Here is a 24,615-nt window from a genome sequence, read left to right as displayed (position 1 = left end):
ATTAGCCGGTTGAAACCGGTTAACCGATTAGTTTAAAATATGGTACGCTATTTGAAATAACAGCCATTTTGAGCCGCGCCTGCAATTTCGCAACTCTGTCGCATCTGGCCGCGATCACACCGAACGCGTCTTTTAGTTCTAAAAACGCGAGGCGCACAGCACTGCCTTTTTTTTGGTGACTTTTAATAAAAGAGCGTGCTGCGTTTTTTTTATGTTGCTAAGCAATGACCAAAACAGCTGTCCTGTCAGTCAAATCAAAGGATTATAGCGCGAGCGCTCTAAAATCTTCGTTTTATGCTGTTAAGTAAACTGTCATATTAGCAGAAACCCTAAATAATACAGCTCCGGGTTACCCACGATAGACACAAAAGGTTTCTCCTCTATTTCTTGCAGTCTCCGGACTTTTTAAGCAACCGTAAAATTCCGTCACCACAACAGAAGGTCCGCCTCTCCATTCATTCGATTGGACAATGGAAAAGAACGCGAATGACGTTGGGCGTTTTTCCGCTCAGAGTTGATTTTTTTTTCAACTTCACGCGCTCAGAGCGCTCCTGCAAAAACGCGAGGCGCAGCAGGCGGTGAAAACGCGAGGCGCCTGGGGCACATAAGCAGCGCGTAGAACGCTCACTGCCAACAGAAAACCATTCAAAAGAGGCGCCTCCAACTGCAAAAACGCGCTCGGTGTGATCGCGGCCTCTCTCTGCCGCTCTGCCTCCCGCACACACACACACACACACACACACACACACACACTGCCACTCACGTCACTTTTTTAAAATCCCCTACAGCGCGAAACATGAGTCCCGCAAACGCGGCGCCGAAGAGCTTGTTGTATGTAATCGTAGGACAAATGGCTCCTTAGTTTCAAATGGTTTGGGTACAAGGTGATCGCTTTGAAAATAAAGGCGTTTGTCTAGGTTAGAAGCTCATTTGAAACATTGCCACAGCTCATTTAAGAAAATGACAGCTCCGAAGAGACGCCGCTTTAGTTGAGGTAGTGCTAACCATAATAAAGAAAGATGATGATCATCATCACCTTATCGGTTACCACTGAAATGTAGATGTAATGTATTTCCAAATCTAAGCCCATCTTATGTGGAATGTTGCCTAATAGACTGCAACATGATAAAACCAATGGATAAAGCAGGCACCTTCAGAATGCGTAAAAGACGCACCGGCACTTTTTTTTTTAACCGACTACCGACAACATTGACCGGTTAACGTTGATACGGTCAACCACCGGTCAAACGGTCATCGGTTAACATCCCTACACTGGAGGAAGTTTTATTGTGGATTATGGATATGATGGAAGTTAACCATAAGTTAAAAACATTTAATGATGTGTTTGTTTCTTTTAAACATGCTACTTTTCACTTTACAAGACATTAACTAATGTACTGGAGTTACCTGTGGATCATTGTGATGTTTTAATCAGCTGTTTGGACTCTCATTCTGACGGCACCCATTCACCGTATGGGATCCATTGGTGAGCAAGTCATGTAATGCTAAAATTCATCAAAACTGATGAAGAAACAAACTCATCTACATCTTTGATGGCTTGAGGGTGAGTCAAATTTCAGCAATTTTTTTTTTTTTTTCGTGAACTGTACCTTTAACTAGTCAACTAAGGAAGTTTTCTTAATCATTCACATAAACCAAATTTAGAAACGAAATTCTGACATCAACCAGCCTGCGATTTGTTCTTGTAAACACTGATGATTATGCTAATAAATGGATTTATTAGAAGCCGCAGAATGGGGCAGCTGTTTCTGAAGTGTTTTTAAAGACTTCCGCTCCGTTCTGTTGCTTCAATCCCGGTGTACTCCACCTAACACTTGCTTTTTAATTGCACGTCTCAGAAGCAGGTATTTCAATCCTGAACAGCACTTGTGGCAGGATGAGACATCAGATGCCATTCTACAGGGATCGTGAACCTGGAAACACAATCTCTTTTACAATATAAGTCTTGCTGCTTGTACATTAGGGTGCAAAAGTCTGATTCCTCTAGCCAAAATCTAAAATGTTTCTTCAGGGATACCGTTGATGTCAAAAGTTTACATCTTCCAGAATCTGCAAAATGTTAATTACTTTACCAAATTAAGAGGCATCATACAAAATTCATGGTATTGTTTATTTAGTACTGACCTGAAAAAGATATTTCACATAAAAGATGTTTACATATAGTCCACAAGAGAAAATAATAGTTCAAAAGTTTACATACCCTTGATTCTTAATACTGTGTTGTTACCTGAATGACCCACAGCTGTTTGTTTGTTTGTTTTTTGTTTAGTGATAGTTGTTCATGAGTCCCTTGTTTGTCCTGAACGGTTAAACTGCCTGCTGTTCTTCAGAAAAATTCTTCAGGTCTCAAAAATTCTTTGGTTTTCTAGCATTTTTAAGTATTTTGAACTCTTTCCTACAATGACTGTATGATTTTTGAGTCCCATCTATTCACACTGAGGACAACTATTACAGAAGGTTCAAATGCTCACTGATTCTCAAGAAGGAAAAAAATGATGCATTTACAATCAGGGGGTGAAAACTTTTTGAATTTGAAGATCAGGGTAAATTTTACTTATTTTGTCCTCTGGGAAACATGCAAGTATCTTCTGTAGCCTCTGAAGGGTAGTACGAAATGAAACAAATATTTTGTATGATCCCTCCTATTTTGGTAAAATAATTAACATTTTGCAGATTCCAAAAGGGGGATGTAAACTTTTGACCTAAAATGAAAATTCTCATTAATTACTCACCCTCATGTTGTTCCAAACTCGTAAGACCTTTGATCCTCTTCTGAATACAAATAAATATATTTTTAAGATTTTTTACCCTGTATAGACAGATAGCAACACAACTGACACGTTCAAGGCCCAGAAAGGTACTAAGGACATCGTTAAAATAGTCCAATAGTACTTATGTGAATGTGCATCTTAGTGTGCAGTGTCTATACTACCTTTCTGGGCCTTGAATGTGTCAGTTGCGTTGCTGTCTACGCAGGGTCAGGAAACTCTCGGATTTCATCAAAAATATCTTAAATTGTGTTCTGAAGATGAACAAAGGTCTTTGGAACGATGAACAAAACATGTTTGGAACGACATGGCGGTGAGTTTAAATCTTCATTGTTTTATTATATTCTTGTCTTTTTTTACATTTTCATGAAGAAAGTCTTATATTTTCCATGTGGTTTCAGACTCATTCTGTCCTCTGTATATGTGGCTGTAACATTTCAGTGTCCTAAATCTTTATGACATGTGAAATACGACAGTCATCAATTGTATACTCAACAGCATTTATCTTGTTTAACATTTTGTCAGCGTTCGTTTTTTCCCCCTTAAAGTTTAAACATTTCCTGCTGAGCAAATGAGCCTCATTGCAGTTGAATATTTCATTTTTATTTTTCCTGATTGTTATTATAGTGGTATTTTATGGAGCAGCTCTTACTTTTTCATCAGGATCCTAAAGGGTTTCTGGAATCTCCTCAGCATGATCCGCCAAAACGACATCTTACTCACCTGAGTCCTGTAGCCGCATTATGAGGGGACACTGCTGGATGCAAACCTGTTTCTAATAAGGAAGAGTTTCTTTCCAGAGACAGGCTCCTGAAGAGTGTGTGAATGCTTTACGTGGATGCTGTTAACTTTTAATGAACTCCATTCCCCCCACAGTGATACTTATTAAAGCCCACAAATATTAGTCTGCTTGAGACAAAATTCGAAAACTCTGGTGAATATATAATGGTGGCCAAAATGATTAGAACACTAGTATTTTCACCAGCTAAAAAGGGTTTTAAGTCTGTTATTTCTATCTTTTGCTGTAGTGTGTCAGTAGGAAATATCAGTTTACATTTCCAAACATTCATTTTGCCATTAATTGTAATAATGCAGTAAGATTTTGGTTTGCACAAGGAGTCTGACAACAGTCAGTGCTCCGCACAGAAATCTGATCGCATCCTCATCCAATCTGTCTAGAATGACATGAAGAAACAGAACAAACTCAGACAGACTAAATCCAGAAGAACTGTGGCATGCTTCAAGAAAACTACCTGCAAAGCTAGAGTACTGTTAAAAGTTTTAGGCACTTGTGTACAAATGCTGTAAAATGAGAATGCTGTCATAAATGGATTTACTTTATTAATTAACTTCTATCAACTAAATTAAATCATTATTTGGTGTGACCATCCTAAAGCAGCTTTTGCCCTACATTAGGTGCACTTATGCATAGTTTTCAGATACTGTAGCTTTGCAGGTAGGTTTCTTGAAGCATCTTGGAGACATTGCCATAGTTCTTCTGGATTTATTCTGTCTCAGTTTGTTCTGTTTCCAGACAGACTGGATGATGATGAGATCGGATCTCTGTGTGGAGTGCTGGCCTTTGTCAGACTCCTTGCGCAAACCAAAGTTTCACTAGATTATTAAAATTAATGGCAAAATTAATGTTTGGAAATGTAAACTGATATTTCCTACTGACACACTACAGCAAAAGATAGAAAAAACGGGCTTAAACCCATTTTTAGCTGGTGAAAAAAGTAGTTTTCTAATAATTTTGGCTTCCACTGTACGTTCATCTTTTCATTTTCGAGCATCTCTAAAGTGGTTTGGAAATGAAGGTGTTGGAATTTGGGTGTGACGCTCTCAGCTCAGTTGCTAGTCTCCATCCAGACCCGCATTAGTCAAACTTTTCCATTTGAGCCGTTTCTATTTCATGAAATCATTTATCAACACAAACCAATTCAACCTTTCCTCCAAAACTAGAGCCTGGATATATGTATGTGTGGGAGTGTGAGGTAATCCAACTTACTTTCTCTGTGTGTGTGTGTGTGTGTGTGTGTGTGTGTGTGTGTGTGTGTGTGTGTGTGTGTGTGTGTGTGTGTGTGTGTGTGTGTGTGTGTGTGTGTGTGTGTGTGTGTGTGTGTGTGTGTGTGTGTGTGTGTGTGTGTGTGTCCATGTCCATGTGTTTTCTAGTACGCCACCGGACAAGCTTTGCTTAAAAGGCTACATGATCCTCAGCACATCCTGAAATTAACAGGCTTACGGGACCATAAATCTCATTTATTTTCCCTGTGACCTGATTTCTTCAAGCACTTTGAAAAACTTGAACAGGATCCTGTGGGAATTCCTTCAGTTTAACCTTTCTTTTCTTGTTTTAATGCTGAGGAAGCATTTCTGACATGTTAATTTTGTCACATTGTGGTAACAAAAGTCATTCTGACTTCTGGGCATTTATGAATGTCAGTGTCAGCTTCACCTTGAAAGTGACCTTTTATTAGCATACAGTAAGTGTCTGACGTTAAAAACACATGGCGTGTGCCTGATTATAAACTCCTGACAGAAGCGAAGTGAACTGTACAGCGGTTAGTCTTGACCCTGTTTTAAGGGGATCGGGTTTGCCTGGGTCACTGTAATCAGGAAACAGTCAGACTTTACTCCAGTGTCATGACTTATGCTAGCTCCTGCTATGTATTTAACCTTCACCTTCTGCTGATGGTTGTTCCTTCGCTTTGTAATTTTAGAGAGAAGCCGACACAGGAGCCCAGAGCCGAGACGAGCAAAACGTCAAAAGTCCAAATGAAACCAGCAAGCGCTGCTGCAAACCTTGATCCAGATGACCTGTTTGATGATATATGACTCTCCTATGAGCCTAATGAGAACCGTTCATGATAAGCATGACTTTTGTACTGTTTTTAAACTGTGGGAACAATAAAATTATACTTTTTAAAAGTATTTTTATAGTAAAGATGAATTAGCTCTGCTTTTAATGAAAAGTGAGGGGAAATTATGAATTAGTCCATTTTTAACTCCTGTAAGGTGTGAATAATTATAATAAATGTGATTAAAGATGTGTTTTCTTTCAAAATGGATGCATTTGCATTGTTTTTATTGTTCAGCATTTTTGTTATGGACATCTTTGCAGTGTGGAAGTAAGCTGTTTTCTGTGAATGTGCGAGACTTCTGGTTTATTAGCTGCGATGAGCGACACGTCATCAATCGGCTATATTAGTGGCACTGATTGTAAACAATGCCAGTAAACCGAACGAAACTTGCAAATTTTGCTGATTGTTGCTGCTGTCAATAATTGTCATGTATTGAGCTGTAATAATCAGTTGGACCGGGAAAAACATTTTGAGTACTAGAGACTGCCAAACGTAAAAAAAAAAAAAAAAAAGGCAAATCAGAACAAGAGTGCAAAAAACTGTCTGAGGAACAAAAAGGCGTTTGTGGCTGGCCAAACTGAACCAGGATTTCCAGGGCAAGAATCTTGACAACATTCATGTTTGTACTTCTCATTTCCAGTCAGGTAGGTTAAATATTAGTCTAATATCTTAATTAATACTGCTTGTATGTATCTTTGCCACCTAAACTTTAGTTTGTCAAAATATTGCGGCCTTTCCTGCTTACTAAGTCCTTCTCTATATGATTTAGCAGCTTCCACACATTTTTTTCTGTGGTTTAGACAGCATAAATTAGCAGAACAACGTATTCAGTAGTAATTAACCATGCAGTCCATGCTGTTGTTTACATCTGAGTATCTCCAATATGGCCGCGCATCTGGGTAACTGAGTAGAATAACAAAGTGTAAAAAACTGTAAAATTGATTGTGGTGCAACCCTGTGTCTTTATAATTAAGACAACACAAAAATAATATATAGTAAGAAACACTCATTTGCAATATGAAGCAGCAAAACTTAACTGTTTTTGTACCACTTTGAAAAAAAATAGCTGGAAGCAGATTTCACCTAACACTAAATTTACAAATTGACGCAGCTGTTTTTACGGAAATTTTAAGGTTAATTTGTGGAATTTCTATGACCTAAAGACCTTAAAGATTGCTTTGTCATAGGAGTATACAAGTGAACTGTAATAAAAGATGTTCACATTTTACTAATAAAGTCATGAACATAAACCACATAAACGTAACATATAGAGGGTTTGCACTTACATCGCGATTTGGTCAGTTACCCGGATGCGAGGCCATATTGGCCATACTCGGATAAAAACAACAGCATTAATTGCACAGTTAATGTATTATGCTGTTCTGCTAACTTATGCTGTCTAAACCATGGAAGAAAACACGTGGAAGCTGCTAAATCATACAGAGAAGAACCTAGTATGCAGGAAAGGGCGTAATATTTTGACAACCCAAAGTTAATAAGTGGTTTAGTTACACGCGAGCAGTATGAATTAAGATATTGACCTGACCAGAAATGATAAGAACAAACATGAATGTTGTCAAGATTCTTGCTCTGGAAATCATGGTATAGTTTGGTCAAACACAAACGCATTTTGTTCTTCAGACAGTTTTTTTTTTTTTTTTTTTTTTTTTTTTGCGCACTTTTCTCCTTGATTTGTTATATTTTTTGGCAGTCTAGTAACGTTACTTCAAATGTTTTTCCAGGTAGGACTGATTAGTACAGCCCAAAACGTGACAATAATTTTTTTCTTTATAATAAAAGGTAATTTTCCATATATTGTATAATATATTAAGCAAAACTCGTCGTTTTTTTCCATCTAAGGATCCTAGAAAAAAAAACTGTTTTAACATCGTTATTAATAAATGTTTCTTGAGCAGCAAATCAGCATATTAGAATGATTTCTGAAGGATCATGTGACACTGAAGACTGGAGTAATGATGCTGAAATTCATCTTTGCGTCACAGAAATAAATGATATTTAAAATATATTAAAATAGAAAACGATTCTTTTAAATTGGAATATAATTCAGTTTTTTGGTCAAGACAGCACACTTAAAAAATCTTACCCACTTTAAACTTAAAACGGCAGCCGCAGGGCATGAATTTCAACCTTGTATCTTGACTTTGATTTTTAATCTCACACATTGCAACGGCTGAAATGAATCTCATAAATGGTGCAGGTTATTTCTAGAGAAGGTAACGGTACTGTCTCTCCCCCGTGTGGAAAGCACAGGCAAGCTCTATTAAGTGGAGTTGGGCATTTCACATCAGTTCACAAGAGTAATTTGGTCACTTTCACACCCCTTAATAACCCCATCAGCAGCTTCTCTGTCTGATTATCAGTACCCCGTCAGACCGCGCAATGAGATACAGATGCGCTTTTACGCACGACTCCGCGTAATACACTACAGAGAGCTGCTTGATGGTCAGGATTGCGAATGACTGGTGCAAAATAAATGCTGATTTAATTTGTAAAATTGAATAGAAGACAGTCACTTATGTTAACTCTTACAGATACGAGAAAGACACTAAATTGAATTTTGCACGGAGATTTTCCAAGACTGTGCGCAGTTAGTAAGAGAAACAACGAACACATTTGTTTTTAATTACTTATAACCGAAACTAAATGTTCAAACTAGTTGCTCAGATTCAAGGTCCAGTTTGTAAAGAGCAGCGAACATCTCCGTTCTTCTTCAGCAGGATGGATCAGATTCGTTTTGGGTGGGCACTTTCTGCCCCTCCTCTGGAAACTGACGAAATCATGGGTGGACATGGAATTTGAACTTGCTACCGGCTCATGTCTCCAGTCTTTTCGTGGGCATCAGAGGAAGAAACAGCACTGAAGTCTACTGCTCGCTGTTGGAGCATCCGAAATATTTGCACTTTTTTGTGAAGGATTGCATTTGTAGAATCAGGAATAGCCAATATTGCCTACAAGAAAAAGTAAGTTTTATTATATCATTTTATATTTAAAACAATTATGTCCTAATTAATAGCCTAAGTCATTTGTTCTCGTTAATGCCTATTGCATTTTAATTTACCCATGCTTTTTTAATATTAATTCAGATTTACCTCAGTGCATCTCTTTGTTTCTCATTTGATTGTGTTGTCAGAGCTTGTCTGTCACCTTGAAGCTTTGTTTGCGTTTGGCATCTTCTCAGTGAAGATCCACTTATCATTATCTGATCATTATCATTGTAATACCAACTCTGCTTTAATGCTGCTGATAACTGAGAATGTGAGCTTTGGCTACATTTCAGATAAGCTTTTGGATTTCATTTGCTCTGGTGTGATTGATCTGTCTTCATTAGCGGTCTGGAGATTTTCAGGGCGATGTTACTTGTTGTAAAGCGATGCGTGAAGGTGCTTTATATATATCGCTCTCTAGTGTTTGATAGTGTGCACTATAAAGGGCGTGTGTGACTGTCACCAGAGCTGTCACAAAATGATCTTTGTGTTTCCGAGGAATGAGTGAAGTAGGACTGTCCAGTATATTAAGATGGAACGCATACATCCCTTTTAGCCGCTAATCATGAATGAAGCTTTCATAAACACGCTCTCTGTCTGATGGCAAAGCCATATATTGAAGTAATAAAGGGAGACAGGAAAGCAATCAGACAGTGGGTGTCTAAAGACCCAGTTGGACCTGGAACAAAGACATGGACGGACATTAAACACAAGCAGTTTGACAACCAACCCACGTTTGAGAGTAAACTGTAGCTGCTAATGCGAAACGAACTAAACTCACGACTGAATAGCTTTTATAAAAGCCTTTATTTAATTATTTATTCACAGAACTGAGATGTTATTGGACGTGAAGCACATCCTCTGGCTGGTCTGTGCCTGCAGCGCTGCTGTAACCAAAGATGGTGAGTTTTTGAGTGTTTTAAGGCGTTTTTTGATTCTTTGTTCTCATTAAAATGATAAACTTCTTTCTTTTACATTCATTTAGATCCAAACCTTTAAAACAGGTAAACGCTAGGGATGCAGTGATGTTAATATTCTGGCTGATAAGCCAGGTATTGTTTTCACGTAATGGATGATATCTTTAAATGGAAGATGTTCAAATTATTTAATGTAATGGCCGATAACTTCAAATGGCAATATAAAAATTTGATACTATTTTTCATTTTAAATGATACACGTGAATTTTAGGCATCATAAGATAATGTATGATATGAAAAATATTTTATACATTTAATGCTTTTATCCAAAGCAACTTACCAACTAATATGTCACAGTGAGCAATTTGTCAAAGAATCAACAATTTATTAAATATATAAATATTGAGTACTAAAAGTATTCATAAAAATATCAGAATTATTTATTAACAAAAACTATAATAGTACATAAGCTAAACTAACTTAACTCAGAGGACAGGAAGTAGTCATGTAGCACATGACACACAGGACACACAAACTTAAATATTTTAATTAAAATGTTCTAATTGAATATTTATTATTACTTAATAAATATTATAATTAAATATTCACTATTTTATATCAGTTTTTAATTATATCTAAATATAATTCTGAAATATAAGTATTACAATTGTAATTATAATTAAATATTCACAAATTAAATATTATATAATTATAATTATTATTATAATTGTAATTAGATATTCATTAATGTAATATTTAAAATATATATTGCATATAATATATATATATATATATATATATATATATATATATATATATATATATATATTATCATTAATATAGGCATCACAACATAATGTATGATATGAAAAATATTAATATTATTTTTGATCCATTTATCCATTTAATGCTTTTATCCAAAGCAACCTACAAAAGTGGAAAAAAACAATCAACAATTTATTAAATAAATAAATATAACATATATTGAGTATTCATTAAAAATATTCATTAAAAAATCTATATTATTTATAATAATAGTTGAAAATATAATAATATTATAATAATAAATGTTCTAATTAAATACGCACTAATATTGAATATTTTTTGAGGTTTGTTAAAACTCGGTCTGTCATAACAATGACATACACTACCAGTCAAAAGTTTTTGGACAGTAAGATTTTTAATGTTTTTTTTTTTTTTTAAGAAACCTCTTCTGCACACCAAACCTCCATTTATTTTATCCCATTTTGAAATATTTGTACTATTTAAAATAACTGTTTTCTATTTGAATATATTTTAAAATGTAATTTATTCCTGTGATTTCAAAGCTGAATTTTCAGAAGAATAGCATTTATTAAAAATAGAAATCTTTTGTAACATTATAAATGTCTTTGTCATCACTTTTGATCAATTCAAAGCATCCTTGCTAAATAAAAGTATTAATTTCTATAATGTCTCTTTGCAGACTCTTCTCGAAGGATGAGGGTGAAGATGAGTTCTCCGGTGCAAGGCTCGCTGGCGGAGCAGGTGGTGCTGCCCTGCCATTTCTCCATCCTCCCACCTCCAACTGGCAGCTCCAGCACCTCCACCGCTGCATCCACAGCCTCCAGCGCCCACCCAGACCATCTCCGCATCAAGTGGACTAAACTCGTGGGTGAAGAGGAAATCGTAGTGATTGTGACCCAGAATGGGTTCCTCAAGATCGGGCCGGAGTTTAAAGGCAGAGTATCGGTTCCCAGCCACTCTGAGGACAAGGGTGACGCGTCTCTGACCATAGAGAGGCTCAGGGCCAGCGATGCGGGCTCTTATCGCTGCGAGGTCATGCATGGCATCGAAGACATTCAAGAGACTATCTTCCTGCATGTCAGTGGTCAGTCATTCTCTATTCCCAGTCGAATTTTAGTTATATGGTCACTAATGGCTTTCCTCCAACCGTCAGTCCATTTTTTTCCAGAACAGATACTTTTCAGAACTAAAATGTGCCCCTGGACCACAAAACCAGTCATAAGGGGCTGAATAAATAAGCTTTCCATTGATGTATGGTTTGTTAGAATAGGACAATATTTGGCCGAGATACAACTATTTGAAAATCTGGAATCTAAGGGTGCAAAAAATTCTAAATATTGAGAAAATCCCCTATAAAGTTGTCTAAATAAAGTTCTTAGCAATGCATATTACTAATCAAAAATTAAGTTTTGATATATTTACGCTAGGAAATTTACAAAATGTCTTCATGCATAAAAGAAAAATCGATAATGTTTCCAATATTATTTGTTAAATGTAATTATAATGCACTGTGTACTAAAAATACCATAATTTATATGAAATATTTAAATATTATTACAGATATTATAATTAATAATTCATTAATGTAAAATATTCGTTTTGATATTTTCTAAAGACTAACTTTATTTTATATATTTAATTATATTTTTAGGTTTATAGATATTATTAAATTATTAGTGTTTTAGAAAATTAGACAGAATTAAGTATTAAGTATTTTAATTAAAATATTATAATTAAATATTCATTAATACTTACATATTAATACTATTTTTATATATAATTATACTATAATTATATATTATTGCATTTGTTAACATATTATTTTATAGCATTATTTATATCATTATATTTTCTAATTGTATATATAAACATTATTGAATTATTATTATTTTATTTATTTTTGTAATAAGACAACAAAAGAAATCTAAATGTAAAAAATAGGGAAAAAATTAGCAAGCAAAAATAAATGTTGACAATAATAGTATTATAATTAAATATGAATGAATACTTATTAAATAATGTAATTAAATATTAATTGATTATTTAATAATTAAAAGAGAATTTAACTTTAAGTGAGACCTGGCCTAGATTTTTCCCCACATTTCACCTGGAAATGCATAATTTTATGAAATAAAATGCGTTGCGAAGTAATGTACGATGTGAAAATATGAATACCATTTATTAAAGTAAAAACTGTTCTTATTATTTATTAAATATTACATTTACATTTAGTCATTTAGCAGACACTTTTATATATATATATATATATGTATTTTTTTATATATATTAAAAATTAAGAAATATAAATATTAATAAATTTTAATTTATGTTAAATATTCATTTCGATATTTGCAAATTATTCGATTTATAATTTTAGATATATAACGTTTAGACAGTGATAATAAATTATTAAATTATATATATGTGTGTGTGCATGTGTGTGTGTGTGTGTGTGTGTGTGCGTATATATATATATATATTTATATATATATATATATATATATATATATATATATAGTGCACTATTATTAAAAATATTATAAATAATAATTAATTAGTGTGAAATATTCCTTTTGATATTTACAAAAGATTATAATGTTATAATATACAATATTATAATACTTAAACATTAATATTATGTATTATATAATTATTATATTGTAGTATTATTATTATACATCATATTATAATATTTATATATTAATATTCTATATTGTTTATAAATGTTTTTATATTAAATAGTAATAAATATGAATATTTATAATTAAAATTAATTAATATTAAATATTAATTTTGATATTTTCAAATGTATCATTTTAGATATATAACATATATAACATAGACTAATCAGTGTTTAATTATTTTTGTCTTTTATTAATTAAATGTATAAATATAGTGCACTTAGTACTAAAAATATCAGAATTAATATAGAATATTATTTAAAATATATTATAAATAATAATTAATTAATTCACGTGAAATATTCATTTTGATATTTTCTAAAGATTATAATCTATCATGATATATAATAATATATTATTAATATATTAAAATTACATATAAATATATTATAATATATAATATTATAATGTTCATATCATCATATATAATATTACATGTATTACATTTTATATTAAATAATAATAATTATATATATATATATATATACACATAAATATTTTTTTATTTTAAAGATTAGACTGCAATTGTGATCTAAACTTAAATATAGGGTTAATGCACATGCAATTTTTTTTTAATTCTTTATCATAATATATACCATATATATTTTCTTATGCGGAAATATGTCACGTTGCGGAGTACAGTGGTGTTTCTTTAACTTCCTTCAGCAGGGTTCCCACTGGCAAACACAATCAGCAATGGCTCTCAGATGTGCTCTGCTTTTTCTTCCTCTCGTAAGCACATGTGATGATGTAATTAGTCATCGCTAGCCAAAATGGAACAGCGTTTCTGTCAGGAGACAAGGGGGGAAAGATTATTTTGCTTTAGAGTCTGGAAAAATCACTTTCAGACTCTGGATTTCCCTCGAATCTTGACAAGGCCCTATTGTGTTTCTAAGTAATACAAAGCAAGAGTGAATGGTTTGTGTTTTAATCAATACAATCCTTGAATGTCTGCATTATGTACGAATGTCTGAAAAATCATTCAGGATACAGTTTTCTTGCGAGGCAGTGCCATGCAAAGATTGAAAGCATGCAGTGTATTCAAATAATCGACTGCTAAAGAGCTACACAAATACAACATTGTATTTGTTTACAGGATTGTGATGTGCAGTTAAACATGAGCACATCTGGCTCAGGTGAGACGCTGCTGTTGGAGTGTTTGTAGGCCCATAGAGAGCTCTATGCCTTCCTGCCAAATACACTCGATGCCCTCTTTTGGGCCCCATGGGCAGAGCTGATTGCCACTCAAGGGTAGCGCTTACCCAGAAAACACACTGCCATCCCATTGAGGAAAGAGCATTCAGAACCTGGCCCGTCAGCCAGCGGTTCTGCTAATGTACCCAAAAAAGACTAGAAAAGCCCATAAAAGGACAAATAACAGAGACGGACTGCATGGCCTGTTCTGAGCCTTATTAGTAGTGTTTGCTAAAGCAACAATCACTAGTACTGTTGCTTGTATATGCTTCATGCTTCATTTATTTATTTATTTATTTTTCTTTTGTTGTTTTATTTTTATCTGTTAAACAGTTTGCACAGTAAAATTAAATTTTAAATAAAAATGTTTTTATTTTATTTTTATTTGCATGGTTTATCCTTTTTGGAAAAGTTGCATCCGTAATTTTATTATTGTAAAAAAAAAAATAGCTGAATTTTATTTTATTTTATTTGCATGCTATATCCTTTTTGGAAAAGTTGCATCCGTAATTTTTTTTTATTGCAATAAATTTAATAAATATTAATTTACATTTTTTTATTAAATTTGTTTATTTTATTTTATTTTATTTGCATGCTTTTATCCTTTTTGGAAAAGTGCAATCCATCATTTTTTTATTGTTTATTTATATATAAATATATGTCATTTATGTTCCCCTTTTTTCATTTAATACAGTAAAACTTTCTTCTAGTTGTGTCCATAAATATAATAATAATATATATATAATTTATTTTGTCATTTTTTTAGATCTTTTAGACAGTTTGCACAGTAAAACTCTCTTGGAAATTATTTTTATTTTATTTTAATAATTTTATTTTATTGTATTTGCATGTATTATCCTTTTTGGAAAAGTTGTATCCATATATTTTTTTATTTGTTAAATTTATATGTCATTTTATTTTTAGCCCTAATTATATTACATATTTTATTTATTTATTTTTTAATGTTGTTGTTGTTCTATTTTTATATCTGTTAAACTGTTTGCACAGTAAAATCCTCTAATTTTATTTCATTTCATTTATTTTTATTCGCATGATTTATCCTTTTTTTTTTTATTTGCATCCATAATTTTTTATTTTTAAATTTATTTGTTATTTTATTTTTAGTCCTAATGCTATTTTCCATTTGCTGTGTTATTTTTATATATTTTAGACAGTTTGCACAGTAGAACTCTCTTGGAAATTATTTACTTTAATTTTACTTTATTTTATATTATTTGCATGCTTTATCTTTTTTTGGAAAAGTTGAATGCCTAAATTCATTCTTTTATATTCATTCTTACATGTGACTTTTGTTTTCTTTCTTATTCTTCATTCTTTCATTCTTTCTTTTTAAGCAATCTGCCATAGTGTTTTAAAGTCTACTTCAAAATAATTCTAAATAGTTTTACAACCTATAAAAACTTATTTTGAAGAGGCAGATACCTTTTTTTTTGGGGAAGTTCAGAGTACTATTTAGGGATACTGTACAGAAAAATTGTTAAATAAAAGTGCATCTTAAGTCAGTTTTGAAGCTGTGTAATGCTGTAAGAACCATTACTATTCAGATCATGTTCAGTATTTGACACGGCAGGTCCTTAAATAGCTGAACAATACAATGATTCTTCATTTTTTTGCCAGACAACAGCTTGTTGTTGTTGCTGAAACCTCCAGCGTTCAGTACAAAAGCAGCCCTTTTTTGAATTCAGTGATTTGCTGTATATAAGCTTTAATCAAAGATGTAATAATTTTGGTGTTTACCTTTGGTTCATGAGCTTGATTTCTGTTTCCTCACAGGTGTTGTGTTTCATTACCGCTCCAAAGCCAGTCGCTACACGTTAGATTTTGAGCACGCCAAGCAGGCCTGCATTGATGTGGATGCGACCATTGCCACCCCCGAGCAGCTGTATTCAGCCTACGAGGACGGATTTGACCAATGCGACGCCGGATGGCTGGCCGACCAATCCGTCAGGTGATTTCTTCAGCTCCAGAATCAAATCTATGAAATCATGCTGTCTACATTTGAATATTACTGATATGAGTTGTTCTCCACAGATACCCCATAACCAGGCCACGTGAAGGTTGCCATGGCGATATGACACTGAAACCAGGAGTCAGATCGTACGGATTCAGAAATTCCTCCGAAACGTATGATGTGTACTGCTATGTAGGAAAACTGCAGGGTAAGTTTAGATATCAGCGGGTTTTTCCTCAATTGAAACACACTGGAGACTCGTGCTGCGTTCATGTCGTGTCAGAATTACTATAATTATGAGATGACAGTTTGGAAATTGTGCTCTGAGGTGTTCACGTCCTCACCCAGAAATTACTTGTTTCTATGGCAATGTCGAAAAAGTTCTTTTGTTTCATTGCAGTAATAAGAATTTGGAGGGAAAATGTCTCAGTGTGAAAAAAATACATTTATTATTTTTGATTTTTTTGTTTTGTTTTAAAAAACCTTTAGTGTAAAAAAATAGTTTAATGGTCCACAAAAATCATGTTTAATATTTATTGATTTGTTTTTTGTTTAATAAATAAATAAATAAATAATATAAAATAATATAAATATCATTACATATCATTTTATATAAATATATCATTTTTTAATTACATTTTCACAATAAAAAATAGAAATATATATCGCTTTTTGATATCAATATCATACATTTATGATTTAATTATTTATTTTTTTATTTTTCTTATTCTTATTTTATTTTAATTATTATTTAATTATATTTATTTCTATTATTTAAATATCATTAAATAAAATTTTATATAAATAAATCATCATTTAAAAATGCAAACATATGTCATTTTTCATTACAGTAAAAAGAATTTGGAGGGAAAATATCTTGGTGTGAAAAAAAAACATTTTTTATTTATTTATTTATTTATTTATTTATTTTTTAAAACCTTTAGTGTGAAAAAATAGTTTAATGGTCCACAAAAATCATATTTAATATTTATTGATTTATTTTTTGTTTAAAAATAAATAAATAAAATAAAATAAGATGTATATATACATTACAATATAAAAATATATCTAAAGAAAAATAAATATATATAAATATCATTACATATCATTTTATATAAATATATCATTTTTTAATTACATTTTCACAATAAAAAATGGAAATATATATCGTTTATTATTTATTGATTTATTTTATTTTTTTTTTTAAAAACCTTTAGTGTGAAAAAATAGTTTAATGGTCCACAAAAATCATGTTTAATATTTATTGATTTATTTTTTGTTTAATAAATAAATAAATAAAATAAAATAAGATGTATATATATACATTACAATAAAAAAATATATATAAAGAAAAATAAATATATATAAATATCATTACATATCATTTTATATAAATATATAATTTTTTAATTACATTTTCACAATAAAAAATAGAATAGAATTTGATATCAATATCATACATTTATGATTTAATTATTTATTTTTTCTTTTTCTTATTCTTATTTTATTTTAATTATTATTTAATTTATTTCATTTATTTAAATATCATTAAATATAATTTTATATAAATAAATCATCATTTAAAAATACAAACATATTGTTTTTCATTACAGTAAAATGAATTTGGAGGGAAAATGTCTCGGTGTGAAAAAAAAAACATTTATTATTTAGTGATTTATTGTTTGTTTAAACAAACTCTAAAATAATACAGTAGCATAAAATAAATCAGTCATGTTTGGCATTGTTGGTGAGCAGTAATTTACTATATTCTCTTGAAAAAGTATGTCTTTATTAAATAAAAACTCAATCTCACAGAAATAGTTATTAAATTATAATATAAAATGATATTTTCAAAAAGAAAAATGTAACAAATATAAGAAATATTACTATAATGATTAAATATGTTTGTTTATTTTGTTTTAATTATTATTATTTTTCATTTAAATATAATTAAACATCATTATTGAATTAAATGTTCACAATAAAAAATACAACTATATAACAAATGTTACCATAATGTATAAATAGTTTTATTTTTGTATTTAAAGAATATCATTATTTAATTGATTAAATTTTTCTATTCTAATTTTAATTTTATATATATATATATGAATGAACAAATGGTGGATGAAATATTTACCTTTTGAGTAAATTGACGATTGCAGTTTTAGTACTTCTCTGTAGTAGTTAATAAATAGTTATATTAGTTATATAAGTATGTAAAAGTGCATTTTGGGATTGCCTTGGATGTGCAGTGGACGTAAGGTGATGTGTTATTGTTTGTGTGTGATCTCAGGTGAGGTGTTTTTCACTGACGGTGATGTTAAGATGACTCTGGATGAGGCCAGGGAGGCGTGTGAGAAAAAGGATGCAGTTTTAGCGTCTCCAGGTCACCTGCATGCAGCCTGGAGGAACGGCTTGGACCGCTGCGACTTCAGCTGGTTGTCTGACGGCAGCGCCCGTTACCCCATCGCTGTACCCAGAATGCAGTGCGGCAGAGGACAGCTGGGCGTCAGGACTATGTATCGCTTCCTCAACCAGACTGGATTTCCTTTACCGAGCGAAAAGCTGGGAGCTTTCTGTTTCAAAGGTATGTCTTCATGAAATTGTTATAAGAAAAATACAAAAAACAAATCCTTACAACTGGCTGAATCTCACAGCAGCTTCGCAATCCAAATAAGAAAAAAAAGAAATTGTTCACTTACGTTTATTACTATAGAAAATTCAACAAAAACTTGTGTTGACTAAAAGTGTTTTAAATATATCAGAAAGATTTATTAAATAAACAAATAGCTTTCTATATTTTCATAAAGAAAAGTAAGCCTGTTTTTGGAGCATTAGGCAAGAAATATCACCAGTACTTTTATTGTTTTGTTTAAATAATATCATATGAATATTAATAAATAATATTGATTTGTAAAAAATAAATATTAAAACCCCTTTTTACAAACAACTCATTGTTGATGAAAGGGACACACACACACACACACACACACACACACACACACACATATAATCTATAATCTTTTTATATATATATATATATATATATATATATATATATATATATATATATATATATATATTACTTATTTTAAAATATTTTTTTCTTTTGCTGTAAGGAGTATTTTGAGGGAAAATGTCACAATTTTAAGACCTGTCCTAAAAGTATTACATTTATATTTTTATTTAAAAAATATAAGTAAATTAAATGAATATTCTTTTATAGATATCTTTTTTTCTTTCTTTCGATTTTGAGATGGAAATGTTACAATTTGAAGAAAAAAAACTTTTTAAATCTTAAAACCTGGCCCTAAAAGTATTAAATTTATGTTTTTATTTTAATAAATAAATAATAATTAAATAAATATTATTTTATGGAAGTATCTAATTTCTTTCTGTCAATTTTGAGATGAAAATGTCACAATTTCAACAAAAAGGAACGTATATTAAATCTTAAAACCTGGAACTAAAAGTAGTACATTTATATTTAAATAAATTAATGAATTAATAATCTTTTATGGAAGCATCTTGAGATATGAAATATTATATTGGGGACGTATCTTATTTTCCTTTTTTCAATTTTAACATGAAAATGTCACAACTTGAAGAAAAAAAACGTATTAAATCTTAAAATCTGGTCCTAAAAGTATCAAATTTATAATTTTAAACAAACAAACAAACAAACAAACATTCTTTTATGGGAGCATCTTATTTCTTTCTTTCAATTTTGAGATGAAAAATGTCACAATTTGAAGAAAAACACTTATATTAAACCTGGTCCTAAAATATTTAATTTATATTTACTAAACAAACAAACAAGCAACAACAAAAAATAATAACAAATAAATATTATATTTATTATATTATAAATATTATTATAATTTTTCCTTTTAATTTTGAGATGAAAATGTCACAGTTTGAAGAAAAAATTTATATTAAACCACAAAACCTGGTCCTAAAAGTATTCAATTTATAATTATTAAACAAAAAATAAATACATATTATTTTAGGGAAGAATCTTTTTTTTTTTTTTTTAGATGAAAATGTCACAATTTGAAGAACACTTATATTAAACCTGGTCCTAAAATATTTAATTTATATTTAGTAAACAAACAAACAAGCAACAACAAAAAATAATAATAAATAAATAAATATTATATTTATTATATTATAAATATTATTATATTTTTTCCTTTTAATTTTGAGATGGAAATGTCACAATTTGAAGAAAAAACTTATATTAAACCACAAAACCTGGTCCTAAAAGTATTCAATTTATATTTATTAAACAAAAAATAAACAAACTAACAAACATTCTTTTATGGAAGCATCCTATTTCTTTCTTTTAATTTTGAGATGAAAAATCACAATTTGAAGAAAAAAACTTAAATTAAACCTGGTCCTAAAAGTATTCAATTTATATTTATTAAACAAAAAATAAATACATATTATTTTAGGGAAGAATCTTTTTTTTTTTTTTTTTTTTTTTTTTGAGATGAAAATGTCACAATTTGAAGAACACGTGTATTAAACCTGGTCCTAAAATATTTAGAATTTGAAGAAAACACTTAAATTAAAATCAAATTTATAATTTTAAACAAACAAACAAACATTCTTTTATGGAAGCATCTTATTTCTTTTTTTAAATTTTGAGATGAAAATGTCACAATTTGAAGAACACGTGTATTAAACCTGTTCCTAAAATATTTAGTAAACAAACAAAGAAGCAAAAAAACAAACAAAAAAAAAAAACAAATAAATATTATTTATTATTATATTTGTTGTATTATAAATATTATTATGTTTTTTTTTTCTTTCTTTTTTTCAATTTTGAGATGAAAATTTCACAATTTGAAGAAAAAGCTTATATTAAATCATAAAAAACCTGGTCCCGGGTCCCAAAAGTATTCAATTTATATTTATTAAACAAACAAAAAACAAACTAACAAACATTCTTTTATGGAAGCATCCTATTTCTTTCTTTTAATTTTGAGATGAAAAATCACAATTTGAAGGAAAAAACTTATATTAAACCTGGTCCTAAAAGTATTTAATTTATATTTACTAAACAAACAAACAAAGAAAGAAAATCTTAAAAGAAAGAAACATATCATTAAATCTTAAAACCTTGTCTTAAAAGTATTTAAAACTTAAATCTTAAAACCTGGTCCTAAAAGTATTTATGTTTTTACTAAAATAAATGTATTCAAATTAAAAAAAAAGAAAAAAAAAAAGGAAATAAATATTATTTTATGGAAGTATCTTATTTCTTTTTTTCAATTTTGAGATGAAAAATCTGAAAGATCTAAAATCTGGTCCTAAAAGTATTCAAATGTATAATTTTAAACAAACAAACATATATTATTATATTAAAGTATTAATTTTAATAAAGTATTGTCCTAAAAGTATTAAATTGATATAAATAAATATTCTTTTATGAAAGCATCTTCTTGTCAATTCTCAGATGAAATATAACAGACATGTTTGTGACAAGTTTCATGAGATTCACACATCTCTCTGTTGCATGTTCCTCGCAGTATTGTTTTGTAGATAGGGTGGCGTCTGTTTTGCTGTGATATCATAACAGCTGTGACTCCGAGCGGACCTTTCCTCTCTCTCTGCTAGCTGGGTGGAAGCAGAATAATTCCTTCTCTCTGGGGCATCATCAGATTTCATCTGCTGAACCCCCGTCCTACGTCTAGCTCAAATATGTGCCTTAAAACGGCAAACTAACTGACCTGCTTTCAGGTCGATTCCTCTGCCCAGAACGACTGTGGCCTTTGAACCCCGTAACTGTCCTGCTGGGGGTTGTTTAAACTCTCCGTCTGTGCAACCTCAATCGTCACTCGAGAAGAAAAATGGAAACAGGCCACACAAAAACAGCGTTTAACATGCATTTAATCCGATTTTACATCGGGTATCTCCTTTTCGCCCCCTACCTCCAGGGATTCTGTGGCTTTCCTGTTAGCCGCGGCTTGTTTCATGTAACCGGTCTTGAAGCACTTCTCTTAAATGGGCTTCTACCGCAGTGTACCGCAAAACAAACAAAAGCACTCTGGGTAGGCCAGAAAAGAGCGTGGAGGGCAAGAGCGCCCCACTATAATATATAAACAAGCGCTAGTGGGGGGATGCGGCTTCCTCCCTTGCTGTTTCAAGATCACTGGGGTTTTATAAGGGAAAAAGATGCCTGATGTTTTACATCAGAGGCGCTGCATAGAAAAGAGGACACGTCCCTAACGTCTAACAGCTGGCTTGAGCCAGAGACAAAGAAGCAGTGTGATCTTGTACTGTCATACCCTTGTCATTTGCAAAAGCGGGAGGCTTTTATCATCATTTAGCCATTTGCTCACTTCATTTTTGAATCCAGATTATGTCACGTTGTCGTAGTATATTCTGGTAGCCTGGTCGTGACGTGTGCAGACTTACAGAAATATGAAGGTAGATCTACAGATGAAGAGAGTGAAGGACGCGGGGATGGGTGTGGGACTTTGTCTGCCCACAACGCTCTGCATAACTTTAGCATTATGCATTTAATGATGTAGAAACGGATTCAAAAGAACATAAATTATCAAATGCAGTAAATTTGGAAAGAAGAACAGTTGGCGGTTAGTGGTGAAAACAAGTGTTTTGTCGCAGAAGTCAGACCATATGAGAATGTGATGAGATGAGAATCTGTGTGTCATATTTCTATTATTGTAGAGTTCCACATATTGAATGAATCTACATTAACATTAAAAAGTTTGGGGCCTGTTTGTTTTTTAAATTTTTATTATTATTTTTTTTTTAATATAAAAACAAAAATAAAATAAAATATAAAATAAAATCTTGAAACTTGACAACCCAAATCAAAAGAAGAAATTATTAATTCAAACAATTGATTTTTAAGTTCATTATGCCAAAAATATTATTAATATGACCAGTAATGTATAAATATTTTGATTTGATTTGATTTACTATTTTATTTAAATAATATCTTATGTATTATTAATACTGAAAATAAAAATACCCAACATGCAAATAACCTATTATTTTATTTTATATATTGGTTTAAGATAATTATGCAACAATTAGTACCAATATTGGCAAAAAAAAAAAAAATAATTCTATATATATATATATATATATATATATATATATATATATATATATATATATTATTGTTAGTATTTATTACATTAATAATATCATAAATTAATATAATAAATTATTGCACATTTCACAAAAAAAGGTTTATCAAAGGGCTTTACATGGTAAAAACAAACAAATATCCTGCAATTTTATGTAATTTCATAAATATATATATATATATAATCTTAATCTTTTTTCCCCAGAATAATTATTTTTTCTTATTGCAGTAAGGAGCATTTTGAGAGAAAATGTCACAGTTTGAAGAAAAACTTTAATAACATTTTAACTTTTAAATTTTATGGAAGCATCTTATTTCTTACTTTCAATTTTTTAATGAAAATGTCACATAAAAAAAAAATCATTTTAAACTTTTGGATTTTAAAACCTTGTCCTAAAAGTATTAAATATATCTGTTTATTTTAAATGAATAAACAGATAAATAAATATTATTATATAATTACTTAATTACTACCAATATTGCAAAAATTACAAAAATGTATACATTCTTTTAGCATTCAGTTAAAAAAAATCATTACTTAATCTTTTTTTTGATAGCTTAAAAGCAGTTCAGAGCTTGACAGAAGTCTCTTTGTTTATTCGATCAAAAATACAGTTTCAGTAAAAACTGAAATATTGTTAAATATTATCAATATTCAAAATAGCTGTTTTCTATATAAATATATATTATAAAAATTATATGTTATTTATTCCTCTGATGGCAATATTAAATGTATGATTATTCATTTTAAAAACAGTTGTGTTGCTTAATTTTTTTTTTTTTTTTTTGTACTTATTTATTTATTTTCTGTGGAAAAGGTAATGCATATTCTTCAGGATTCACTGCATAGAAAGTTTAGATGAGCAGCATTTATTTAAAATAGAAATCTCTTGTAACATTATAAATGTCTTTACTGGCACTTTTGATCAATTTAGCCTGGTCTTTTAAGGTCTGTAAGGACCTCATGTCAGGAAAAGGAGACACACTATACATACTAAGACATTCTGAAATCTATGTATATTTTTTTTAATTCAGCCAAATAGAGACCTTTTCACTTGTACTTTCAGACTTTCAGACTATTCCCCTGCATGCAGCCAGATGGCCGACCGCCATACATGTCGTCATGAATGTTTTTACCATGGTGTTGAAACCTCTTGCTAAGCATGAAACTCTTACCGTCTGAGTCAAACCTTTGGAGGACTGCCAACACATCATAAGCACAGCAGCTATATGTTACGAACCGACAAGAGTGAACATTATAGTGTCGTTAACTTGGCCTTT

General features: G+C 30.7%; 2 protein-coding genes across 2 annotated transcripts in view; both read left to right on the top strand.

Annotated features, from left to right (window-relative positions):
- xrcc4 (X-ray repair complementing defective repair in Chinese hamster cells 4) overlaps window positions 1–5,853 on the top strand; it is a 72,324-nt gene extending 66,471 nt beyond the window's left edge. Inside the window, exon 8 of the mRNA XM_073830029.1 lies at window positions 5,510–5,853. Within this exon, the coding sequence (XP_073686130.1) occupies window positions 5,510–5,624 (115 nt within the window). The 3' untranslated portion in view covers window positions 5,625–5,853. The remainder of the gene's footprint in view (window positions 1–5,509) is intronic.
- A 2,649-nt stretch (window positions 5,854–8,502) lies between these two features.
- Window positions 8,503–24,615, top strand: part of vcanb (versican b) — a 36,302-nt gene continuing 20,189 nt past the window's right edge. The window contains exons 1-6 of the mRNA XM_073829489.1: window positions 8,503–8,631; window positions 9,484–9,557; window positions 11,038–11,442; window positions 16,028–16,202; window positions 16,286–16,413; window positions 18,502–18,795. Of these exons, the coding sequence (XP_073685590.1) occupies window positions 9,491–9,557; window positions 11,038–11,442; window positions 16,028–16,202; window positions 16,286–16,413; window positions 18,502–18,795 (1,069 nt within the window). The 5' untranslated portion in view covers window positions 8,503–8,631; window positions 9,484–9,490. The remainder of the gene's footprint in view (window positions 8,632–9,483; window positions 9,558–11,037; window positions 11,443–16,027; window positions 16,203–16,285; window positions 16,414–18,501; window positions 18,796–24,615) is intronic.

This window comes from Garra rufa, chromosome 23, assembly GCF_049309525.1.
Source record: "Garra rufa chromosome 23, GarRuf1.0, whole genome shotgun sequence".
NCBI lineage: Eukaryota > Metazoa > Chordata > Actinopteri > Cypriniformes > Cyprinidae > Garra > Garra rufa.
Note: the sequence above shows the minus strand (reverse complement) of the source record. Positions and strands in the feature narration are given on the sequence as shown.